General features: G+C 34.6%; 1 protein-coding gene across 2 annotated transcripts in view; it reads left to right on the top strand.

Annotated features, from left to right (window-relative positions):
• LOC112509302 (type IV inositol polyphosphate 5-phosphatase 3) overlaps positions 1-11,482 on the top strand; it is a 20,812-nt gene extending 9,330 nt beyond the window's left edge. The window contains exons 2-12 of one of the 2 annotated variants that reach the window (XM_025114182.1): positions 3,914-3,965; positions 4,246-4,357; positions 5,704-5,778; positions 6,653-6,725; positions 6,850-6,954; positions 7,503-8,367; positions 8,538-8,722; positions 9,550-9,658; positions 9,822-9,964; positions 10,572-10,806; positions 10,904-11,482. In XM_025114182.1, coding sequence (XP_024969950.1) covers positions 3,914-3,965; positions 4,246-4,357; positions 5,704-5,778; positions 6,653-6,725; positions 6,850-6,954; positions 7,503-8,367; positions 8,538-8,722; positions 9,550-9,658; positions 9,822-9,964; positions 10,572-10,806; positions 10,904-10,918 — 1,969 coding nt within the window. In that variant the 3' untranslated portion in view covers positions 10,919-11,482. Of the gene's footprint in view, positions 1-3,913; positions 3,966-4,245; positions 4,358-5,703; positions 5,779-6,652; positions 6,761-6,849; positions 6,955-7,502; positions 8,368-8,537; positions 8,723-9,549; positions 9,659-9,821; positions 9,965-10,571; positions 10,807-10,903 lie in introns of those variants that run through there. The other variant, XM_025114183.1, reaches the window with a different exon arrangement.
• The last annotated feature ends 1,190 nt before the right edge of the window (positions 11,483-12,672 follow it).

Raw genomic sequence — 12,672 nt, forward strand, 5'->3', positions numbered from 1 at the left:
AAAAATTATACAAAAAATAGAAATTTTAAATAGTTTATTTGATACTAATATCAATATATTTTTATCAAATTTTTATGATATATTCAAATTTATATTTTATTCAAAAATAAAAATATCATCGCAAAATCGTATAAAACCATACTATAACATTGATTAAGATAAAAATAAAATAAAATATTAAAATCAAAATATATTTCATTGCATTACCATTTTAGTAATTTTAATTTTAATTTTAATTTTATTTTTATTTTTAATATAAGAGTGAGTGAGTGAGAGATAAGAGTAGAGGTGGGAAGGGGTCTGGTCAAAGAGAATGGCCGACACCGTCCATGTTGAATCGCAGGAGTATGAATGGACCGACCGCCGGCTGTCAACCTCATACGATTCTCGGGTCGGGTGATTGTTTGTTGAATTTATGCCAGTCGCCTCTCCTGTCTCTTCATTCCCTATCCTGAATCTACACCCTCTTTACAAGACATGAGTGACACAATCAATCACTCCTTTCTTATTTATACCTTTCATTTCATATTACTATTTTCATCTCTTTTCGATTTTCCAACCTTTACATTAATTTTATTTAAAAGTTTTTCTATTGCTAGTTGTCAATGGCATAAAGGAGTTGATTTTAAAGTCAATAACTTTAGATTTATTTATTTTTATGTTTATATATATATATGATAAATGAAGTATAGTGTTTCAAAGACCTAACGAGTTTTTTGTAATGATTTATATTTTTATGTTAAATAATTTTTATTTTATTTTATGATATGTATGTAAGTAATTATATCTATTAATCAAAATAGAATAAAGGGTTAACATGAAAGTTCACATTTTAAGGAATGAATCTATTCCTTCATGTTTGGAACTTGGAAGTCCTGTAATTTCTTTTTTTTGACTTTTGAGATAAGAAAACTTTTGCGTTATTTTAATCCATTTTATAATACAAAATAAGTTATATATATATATATATATATATATATTTATTAAAGAATTGATTTAAAGTGAAGCTGAATTAGAAATATTTTTGAAACAAAAATAGATCACTTTATGGAATTAATTGGTTTTAAGGTTTGACCCCACATGATAAACCAAACAATTTTAATGGCCCAATCTCCTATTTTAGTTACGTTTTTCTTTATTAGGTTTGTCTTTTATCTTTTGTCGATCATATTTAATATTTTTCTAATTGATGTATATAGATTTAAGAAATTCCCATTCTAAGTGTTTGTTTGGTTCGTGGAGTTTGAAGGAATTTGTATGGAATTTGAATGACAAATTTCATGGACTAAATTCCAATTCATTTATTTGATTTATTTCTTGAAGTAGATAGAATCTTCAAATTCCATTAAATTTTGTAAATTAATGAATTCATCGTTACTTAGCATAATGGAAAAAATTGAATTCTATCACCACCCATCACGATCATGTTACTATTGTTCGTCATGCCCCACCCCTAACCCCCCATTTCCACCACACCATTACTGTCACGGCCACCCACCCTACCTTACCCCCACTACTAACCACCATGGCATTACTGTTGTCACATACTCACCCACCCCTCACTCATTGCACATCCCTACTGCAAACCATGATACTACCGTTACTATCATGCCCCTAACCTAACCCCCACCACCATATCATTATTGTTGTTGTCACAACTGCCACTCACCCCCACCGACTCGCCCCACCCTGCATGCCCTCAACAATCTCCACCTATGGAACATGGGAGCATGAGTGGTGGGGGCAGGGTTTGAGTAGGGATGGGGTGGGGTGATAGCTGTGACGACGACAACAGTGACGTGGTGGTTGGCAAGGAGGGGACAAGGTGATGAGTGACATAGCTCAAACAAAGACGATAGTTCCAATCTATTGAGAAATTTCATTCAAATTTTTACTTACCAAACGCGCGCTCAAATTTCATCAAATTATATTCCAATTTCTTTAAAGTCAAATTTCTTTGATGAATTCCTATTCGATCAAATTCCATTATGTAAACCAAACACCCCATAATAGTTTTCTATTTTCAAAATTTACACCACGTTTTTATTTATTAGATTATAACATTTGATAAAATTACTAGCGTAATTGTTAGTTCTCATTAATACACTATTTGCATATATCCTTATTTGGCAATAGTTAGGTATTTACAAGTCAATCCTTTTACTTTTTAGGCAAAAATTTACACATATTTTATCTTAGAGGTTGTTTGACAGTTGCTGAATGGTTTGATGCAGAATGATTAAGTGGTCAGAATGATTAAGAGACTTTCATGATATAGTACAAAATGAAATATAATTGTTTGTTAATTATTTACAATGAAATCAGGGAGCTTAATGGTTAAGGAAGACTTAGAATACAAAATTATTCAGAGGATTTTAGAATCATTAAGAGACAATTTTTTTTTTTGCCAAACAAAATTCACCTCTTAATGATTCACATGTTGCCTCTTAATCGAACTATTAAGAGGTAAACAAACAACCCCTTAATTCTTATATTTTTTAGATGGAATATATTGAACTATTAATTTTACGTGTTAAAGATGTACTAAATGCGAGATATGGACCAAGGCTCCTTAAATTTTTGGGGGTCAATCTAACTCAATTACATATGTTTTAGCCTTAAGCCTAATTATTCAAGTTTTAGCCCAATTTATAAGACTTTTACTTCATTTTTATTGTTTTAATTTACAATACTTTTTAATTTATAATATATGGTATAACTTTTATTTTTCTTATTGATTTTTTACCTGTACAGTAAATCCATCTGATATAGATGTAATAAGACCTTTTAAAAGATTAGAACAACTCTAATACATGTATATGTATACATAGGGTTGAGTTTCAGTGAGAAGTTTAAGAAAATATCTTCATTATTGAATTAATCATAATTGAATGTCAACACTAATGAAATGCATCATAATACACCAGATCATTTCCATCTAAGGCACAAATTATAAGTGGATATAAAATTAAAAATGATCAAGGATTCATATCTACTTTTATGTTTCTTACCATAACTTTTCTTCTTACACGATCTTTCACCGATGTATATATACATACATATATATACATACATACATACATATATATACATACATACATACATATATATACATACATACATATATATACATACATACATACATACATACATATATATACATACATACATATATATATATATATATATATATATATATACATGTAGGTATGTGTTCGTTTTGGTTACGTATCTTTGTTGTGTGGGGTGACGGAGAAAGAATGAATCATGGGTGGTGGGGGCTTGGAAGAAGTAGGGTGAGAATTAGTGGAAAATTTTGACAGTCTGACAAATGATGTTGATTTTTCCTTTTTTTTTTAATTTTCTAAAACTAAAATATCTTTTTTCTGATTTAAAACTAATTTTACTTTATTCATAACTAAATGTCGGTTAACATCCGCAAAACAAGAAAATAATAATAATAAAATAATATTATAAAACATTTGAGATTGTTTATTTAAAATAAATTATTTTTTTTATAAAAATATTTATCAATTTACTATAAATTAAAATAATTTAATTTTTTAAAAAAATATAAATTATTTATCAAAACACTCAAAAATATTTATAATCGGTTTCTAAAACAATCCCAAACACCCCTGGATATTTCTCGATTAGATCAAAAGCATAAAGGTAGAGAGTTCAGAGTGGAGAGGATAATTACAGAATTAAAATTAAATGTCTATTATCTTCATTTGTAAATTATAAATATTTTGTTACAATTTGCGATTACTGTACTTGCAAACAAAGGTGGTTGATATTTGATATTTGATAGTTGATGGATGAATCACCTATCATCATCATCATCATCATCATCGTCTTGCTTTTCCACTTTTCTAAGTTTGTTTTCTGATTGATTTTCTTCAAATTCAAGCTTGATGAATCAACAACGGCATCGTCCTCCATCCAAGAATCAACTTCCTCAGGTACATTTGTTTTTACTTTATTAAGCTTTTATGCTCATCCACCGCCCTACAAATCATCCATTGTTTTCATCAAATTCCGACCAAAAGTTGTTATCTGCTACAGTTCTGTAGCAGATAATCGGATAGATGAGTTGTGGAAGACGACAATAAGATCTGTCAAGTTATTCGGTGCTGGTTGTGTGTTTTTATTTACTACTTCAGATTTCTAGTTTTAATTACTTGAGGACAACTGTCGAGGCGTTGCGCTGATTTTTTTTGTTTCGGTTGTACGTGCTTGCAGCATTTTTGGCCAAAAAACGTTATCCGGAAGTGGCTCAACCGTTCTGCTAAAAGTTCAGAATACAGCGCCGATCCGGAGGACGACGATAGCTCCTGCGATTCCGAGGGTGAAGGTCAGATTCATTCGTTTTCCTACTACAATATCTGTATATATTGATTCTACTCGGTACTTGTTGGATCTCTGAACTGTTAAACTCAATATCATCTGCTAACGTTGGAGCACCTTTGATTCTATTCGGTACTTGGTACTTCTTTCATTTTCTAAATCTTTTGATTCACAAGGATATGTGTCACAGCCATTCTCGTTCTTTTGTAGAGAAGAAACCAGATTTGTCATCGAGAGGTTTTGCTGATAATCCCACGTTTCGCACAATCAGTTTGCTAATGGGGGAGTAAATTTGGATTATGTATGCATAACTAATTGATATATACCCAATTTAGTACCAAAACTTCTTGCTCCTATCCCCAGTGTTGCCCAATCAATTGGCTAATAGGGAGTAAATTTGGATTATATTTACATAACAAATTGATATATATATACCCAATTTAGTACCAAAACTTCTTGCTCATACCCCCACTTGTCCAATCAATTGGCTGATGGGGAAGTAAATGAAATTTATATGGATAAACTGATTGATATATACCCAATTTGGTTCCGAGCACCCTAGCTAACATGCCCACACACGTGCGCTCACCTTACAAAGTTTCTTTGCATGTTCCTATCATACATATCTCAGTGACTCAAACTGAAGCCAATTGGATAACGAGTGGAGCAACATCATGTCATATATGCTGAATATCAATTGTTGGAAAAAGTGGGTTGTATGCCTATTTTGGGCCTAAAAACCAATCTGGTCCAAGCACAAATTGGAAAGATATTGTGGGTTTATGTAGTCCTACGTGAGAGCTTCATTTTGATGCATCACATGTACAAAACGGAGTTCGGGTGAATGAGAAATTGATTCTCGAAATGTTACGCTTGAGATGAACATTGTGGGTTTGTCAGATTATTGTCCCACGTAGGTGGGAAATAGAAATGAAATTGGATTCGTATATTGATTTCAAGTTGCAAAGAGTACTACATTATGGCTAGAATGCTTTCTCCATGGGTGAGGTTCAACCAGACAAGTTTTGCTACTTTCTGAGCAAATAATTTTCGTAACTACATATTTGTTCCAGTTAGTTATGATTGCAGAACTCCCAAAACATTCGAACAATTGATTTCATGTCCAATTTTATATAAGGACACTGTAGATAACACAAGCCTCGACTCAAACCTGCATGTCATATTTTTTACTGTTTTCTTTTTTTTTTTCCTTCCTGGTTTCACACGTTTTCTTTAACATAGAGTTGATGTATACTTGATCTTTGGCCGACACTTCTATTGCAATACCACTTTAGCTAATTATAGGAACTCAGTTATGGTTTTAATTTGATTTGTAAGATTTTGTTTTTACAGAAGAGTCCTGTGACTGGCCAAAAGAGTCACGGATCAAGGATAAACAAGGAGACGAATTCCAGAATGGTCCTAAAGGTAAAAAGATAGTTTGTGCTTTTTGGTTTGCTTCTAATGAAGTAGATTCAATTACTGTAATGACATTTTTACTACATGCTTCTTTTCGTTTTTTTGCATCAACATTTTGATTCATAAGCTTTTTGTTGCCTCCCCTTAACTTTTTATTGGTGTCTCAATACTTTAATTTGTTATTTAAGAGACCATGTGATTTGTTGTCTGTAAGGAATGCTACCAAGTTAGCATATGCATTGACAAAAAGATTTTGCACTTGAAAGAGGTCTTAACCTATTGGTCAATCAATACTTTAATGTGTTATTTAAGAGACCATGTGTTTTATTTAGTTCAAAGAATGCTACCCAATTAGGCCTATCTGCATTGGCTAAAATATTTATGCACAATCAAAAAAAGGTCCTCAAGTCATCGAGAAATATTCATGATTTTGAACTTATTTTCATAAGGTTCGTTAAAGACGAGAAATATCTATGGGACTATTGTACCTCTTCATCATATGGTCTTCAGATACCGTTTGGTCGATATCACATGCCCTATTAAAAGCAAATGAAAAGAGCAGACTTTGAAGTTTTTTATTCCTTTGGAACTTTGTTTCCTAATGCAATAGGCTCTCTAGATTAGGATCCCATTGATGCACAACTCCATGAATGATTGTACTTAGAGATTCAAACTACTACTACTTCACTTATCTTTTTACAGTTATTCATCTTTATAACTTAATAGGAAATTTTAGCTTGTCCTTGGTATAACACCATCCAATTTGTGCAATAATTCCTATGATTGGGAGGCTTTTTTTGGGAAATAGAAAAGAAGTTAGGTTTATGTTTGATCAACAAATTTGTAATATTTTGTGGTTTGTGCTACCTTTTTGGGTCATCAGGAGCTTTTCCCAGGTCAAGACGACGAAAGTCAGAGACATGTAGAGCACAGTACATTGAGGCAAAAGAACTCAAGTGTGGTGGCCTTCCCTCTCAGACATGATTAACAAGTATTTCTGTGCTATTTAGCTACTGTTAGCATCAGAGTGGTTGATCTGACACCTTGTATTTCTTTTTCTTGCTTTCTTTTATGTGATAGAGTATCTGCTAACACTTGGAATGTTGGAGGGAAATTTCCGCCAGAAGATTTAGATATCAAACACTGGCTTAATGTTGACAATCCTTCAGACATATATGTGATTGGGTAAGTCTTTTCTGTTAAATAATGTTTTGTTGCTTGTTTCCGACTTATCAAAAGGTATTTATCCTTCCCTGAAAGTACTCTTGTGTTTCAAATGCAGATAGATTCTAAAACATGGTTATAACTATGATTTGATGTATAGAACATAACTAATCATAGTTGCGATAGCAGTATAGTCATGCTAAGTTTATAGGGCAACTGGTGTGCACCAAGGCTCATTGGTTTCACAAGGGTTGGGTGTTGGGGGGAGGGGGGAGTTTATGCACCCTTGCATTTTGCGAAGACACTATTTCTGTGATCTAACATTACCAGTTTTTCTAAGGCTCTCTCTTATGGGATAGGCTATGAGGTAGAAGAATCTGGATATTATATTTTGGATTCTTTATCTGCTGTCCAGAATAATGATCACATTCATACTTTATGCTCAACCATGAAGTTAATTCCTTTAATTAATTGAATTCTTTGTTTTCTGGTCTTTACTCTTGGTAGAATCATTTGGGTTGATTGTATCCGTGCAAAAGTTAATTTGAATCCGTATGTTTCCTGTACAGTTTTCAGGAGATCATACAGTTAAATGCTGCCAATATTTTTGGCACTGAAGATAATCGTCCAATCCCAGTATGGGAAAACATCATTCGTGGAGCCCTTAATAGAGTTCAACTGGAAACGACAAAATTCAAATGCTACAGCAACCCTCCTTCTCCATCAAGGTTTCAACCATCTGATGATGCTCCAAACATAGAAGATGAAGTAGTGCTAGATAGTGACAGTGAAGGCGAGGAGGAAATCCACCCATTCAATGAGGAATCCAACTTTGATGAGCTCATGGATGGTCCAGCAGGCCTAAATGTGAAAATGAGCATGGAAACTTCTGACTCAAATGATAATTTGCTGGCAAGTATGCAAGCTAAAGGGAACTTAGAGAGACGGTTCTCATCTCCAAAGAGACTGGACAGAGTAAATTGCTTTCCAACTGAAGATTCTGAAGAAAATGTAAAAGCATCGGCTCCCGCTAATAGTAGAAAGTTAACCAGAATACTTAGTGGGACTGAAAGGATAGGCTTGTGCTGGCCAGAGCCACCATTGGATCTGCTGGCTCAGTGTGTATCAGAGAGACCAAACACCTTGAAAACTGTTAAATCATTTAAAGCTTCTAAATCTTTCAGAAACTATAGTACTTTCAAGTCATATATGAATACCGACAATCGAGTCATACCAGAGGAAGTTTTTCTGGCAGAGCTGGAGCTTGATTCCGCCATGTACCGGAAAAGAAGATCTCCATATGTAAGAATAGTAAGCAAGCAAATGGTTGGCATATTCATCACCGTGTGGGTGCGTAGACGCTTGAGGAAGTATATCCAAAACGTGCACGTCTCAGCTGTTGGTGTTGGTGCAATGGGGTGCATAGGTAACAAGGTCCGTTTCTTTCCCTTGGATATTTTTTGAATTAACTGCCGTCTATTTCTTTACTTTCTGTATCATACTTTTAGGTTGTTTGCAGGCTATGTGAATCTCATTTGATATAAAACACTGTGCATATTGTTCTCTTTTATCTCATGTAAATTGACAAATTTTCACTCTTTCAGGGGTCCATATCAGTGCGCATGTCAATATATCAGACATTCTTTTGTTTCATCTGCTCTCACCTTACATCTGGTGAAAGGGATGCTGATAAAGTTAAAAGAAATGCAGATGTTCATGAAATACATAAATGGACTCGTTTTAGCTCGATTTCAAATTCTACTCTCCCAGAGAGGATATACAACCATGAGTAAGTATGGGACATCTCGCCTTTACTTGTTTTTCGATCTCATAACTAACATTGATGATGCATGCACAAATTTTCATTACAAGCAACAACGTCCATAGTGGAATCAAGTTATAGTACCTTATTGTTTGCCCGTAATTGGAATGCACTGGTTTGTATAACTGTTATAATCACTGCCCACAGTTAAAGCATGGTGTCAGGAACTGGAAAACTATGATCCCTTTAGAACCTCTGCATGTTGCTTCTCCTTGTAATTATTATTTTAGTAACCTTGTGAACAGTGAATAATCTGATAGTAAAGGTCTTGCCATAAAAAAGCTAGATGAATAGTTGTTTTAATAGGAGTTGGATGTACATTTCCTTTGTACATTTCTCAGAAGTTGCAGGCCAGTTTGGCCATGACTGTTCTGTTTCATACCCACTTGGAATATTTATTGTGGGCTCTTGGTAGACCCGACCATAAAACCCTAAATTATCGTTGTTTTCTGGCTATAATACAAAGAAGATGACCTGACTGGGTCCATAAACTGTTTCGAGAGGTTTGTGTATACAAAAAAAAGGAGAGCCAACGTAGAAGGCTCCTCAATGTTGTGAGTTCCAAATGCTGAATGAATCTAATAGCACCTCTGCTGGTAAAGCATTAGGGATAAACGTACTGAATTTTTCTGGCAATGCAGATCTTATGTAGACTGTAGTACTCCTGAATAAGATCATGATAGGTTGCAAGAAGAATAATCTCTAGCTTGTAACTATTCTAATGGATGGTTTATTTCAAAGTTATATTTTTCTATCGTTTGAAGGTCATCTTACAAGCTTTTGTTTGTTTCCAGTCGAATTATCTGGTTGGGTGATCTCAATTACCGTCTCAATACATCATATGAGGGGGCAAGAGAATTAATTTCCAAAAATGATTGGCCCAAGTTGTTAGAGTGTGATCAGGTAAGTTGGCATAATACTGCTTTACATCTTTCCTAGATATTGTGTTGTGTACAAGTTTTAGTTACATTTGCTACTATACTTCTTGTGCTTTCTCTAATCCACCGATGTAGTTTCAATGCCAGCGAGTGATTTACAAAAATATGGATTGTGATATTTCTTGCAGTTAATGCGGGAGCTAAAAAAAGGTCGTGTATTTGATGGATGGTCGGAAGGTGTTTTAGATTTTCCACCAACGTACAAATACGAGCAAAATTCAGAAAAATACTGTGGTGAAGATCCTAAAGTTGGAAGGCGAACTCCAGCATGGTATGCATCTCAAAGCTCTCGTGTTGAACCTTCCTTCTCATTTCCATTATTGCAAGTTTGATTTAATCTAATCATGGTATGTCTAAACTACCCTTGAACAAGTGGTATAAGGGGTATTCCATTGAACAAGTTGTAATTGATGTGGGATCCAACTATCTATGTGTATCCCACTAACCACATCTCATTTGTGTTTGTTAAGAGTCCCACATGGACTAGATTTGGACCATTTTTCCTCGATATATGTTGGAATCCCTTTTCTCTCCTAAGATCTCTTTTCTAGATTACAACATATTCTAATATGGTATCAGAGGCAAAGTCTACCGTTCTAGGGACTCGACACTCTAGGGTAATCTGTACTTGTCTAATCCCTCTCAACACTCGGGGTCAATCTGTGCCTATCTTGCCTCCATTGACTTGGTGTGTTGGAGTTCCACATGGGAAAGATTTTAGACCATTTATCCACAAGATATCTTGCCCCCCATCCTCTCACCTGGAAGACAAATGGTTCTTTTGGAGAGTAAATATGGGGGTTCAACATATTCTCGCAGTTTTCTTGAATGACTTCCTTTTTATTGATCTCCAATTTGTTCAAATGTTTGTTATTCAGGTGTGATCGCATACTTTCATTTGGGAAGGGAGTAAGACAGTTGAGTTACAGAAGGACCGAGAATAAGCTTTCTGATCATAGGCCTGTGACTGCAACATATATGATAGAAGTCGAAGTTTTCTCTCCAAGGAAATTACAAAAAGCCCTCACAATCACTAATGCAGAGATTGAAAACGATGGTATCATCGCAGAACTTGGAGTAGACGGTGAAATTAAGTGCTTAAGATTAACAGAGGTTAGTCATCTAATCATCTCTAAACCCACCCAATAAATCTCAAGTAAATTTCATAATCAAAATTATGACACTTGCATGGACTTTTGTTCTATGGCAGGATGCATATTGGTAGTTAAGACACATGCACAACCTCAAATACGTTACTGAGTTGAGTTGACTCGGGCTTTTTGGATTCAGTCAATTCTTTTTTTACTCGAATCATTTGTTACAGTTGAGTTTCATTGGTTGTCCTCAAAAGGTGCTATTTGTGTGTAAATTTGTGGTAAATTTGTGGTGTTGTATAGTTCTTTTTATTCAAAACTAGGTTAGCAAAGAAAATTACCTTTAATACTCCAGAAAATGTTATTTGCATTCTACTGTTTTCATGTACTTGTGGGCCCTATACATCGTTTTTTGAATTCTTGGATTGCAAATAACATTTTCCCAATAGTTTTTGGTCGATGATTTTGTTTGTAGTGGGCGAAGTTGGATCGTTGTGTAGCACAGTTTTGTAAGTAATACATGATTTGTGACTCGGTGTTTGATTGGATAACGTTATGACGGAAGGAAAGGATCCAAGAGTATGAGCTTGATGTTAGTAGAAGTGTGTTATTGTTCATGATCAATTGTTTGTTACCTTGTTCCCCATTTGTTGTATTTTTGAAATCTGAAAATAAAGAGATGAGCGATATTTGTCAAAATCCTTGTTCATTTGGTAACGTGTGAATACTAAAATTCTTGAGTGTTATTTTCTATGAATTGAATTATGTATTTGAAATAAATCATATTAATTGTTTTAATCATTAAAGAATATATATGAAAGATCACCTAACTATTAGACCAACTTTTTTTTTATTATGCCATAAAAGTCAAGACCACACCATTAGAAGTAAATATTATATATATATATATATATATATATATATATATATACTATCTTATAAAGCATTTGACTAAAACTCTTAAAAACTCTTAGGGTGCGTTTGGTTTGCAGGAATGTTTCTGAGGAATTTGGATTCCCAGGAGGGATTTGGATTCCATGGGATTTGGATTGGATTGGATTTAAAATCCATTCCTGTGTTTGGTTTGCAGGATTTGGATTGGATTTGAAATTCATTCCTCTGTTGTATCATCAACTCCACAGACGATGATAGAAGCAAGAAAGTGAGACTCATACAAATGTGGTTCACATAAGTAAATCTAATACCGGATCAATTACGAAACCTAAATAAATGTTACTAGGAATTCCTAATTAACATATGCAAATCTACAAAGTCAACGAGGGTAGATATATGTTCGTACATTGAAAAATAAATAGGATGCATATTTGGGAAGGAGACATGTTAATCTTCAAACGAGGGCAGATATATGTTCTTACCTGCTGATTGATGAGAGAAGGCGGAGAAGAGGAGGAGAGAGCACCGGCGATTACAATGATGAGAGAAGGCGAGAGCAGTGGGGAGTTAGAGGAGACACCGGCGCGAGCAGTGGGGAAGCGGACGAAGAGGAGAAGAGGAGGAGAGCACCGGCGGCAGCGAGAGCAGTAGGGAGGTGGAGGGGACACCGGCGAGAGCAGTGGGGAGTTGGGGAAAGCGAGGATTGCGTTAGGGCATGAAGCGTCGAAGAAGAAATGGTTTGCTCGGATTTGGATTCTAAATCCAGCCTATTTTCAAAGGATTTTCAAATCCCTTGTTTACGGGATTTTAAGAGATTCCCGGGATTTTAAATCCTGGTAACTTGGCAAACCAAACACGAGATTGGAATGGATTTAAAATCCAAATCCCCCCAATTCCATACATTCCTGCAAACCAAACGCACCCTTAAAACTCTTAAAAACTCTTAAACTCGTTCATCCTTAAACGATTTCATCTCTATCCGATTTCATCC

Source organism: Cynara cardunculus, assembly GCF_001531365.2.
Source record: "Cynara cardunculus var. scolymus isolate 2C chromosome LG 3, CcrdV1, whole genome shotgun sequence".
NCBI lineage: Eukaryota > Viridiplantae > Streptophyta > Magnoliopsida > Asterales > Asteraceae > Cynara > Cynara cardunculus.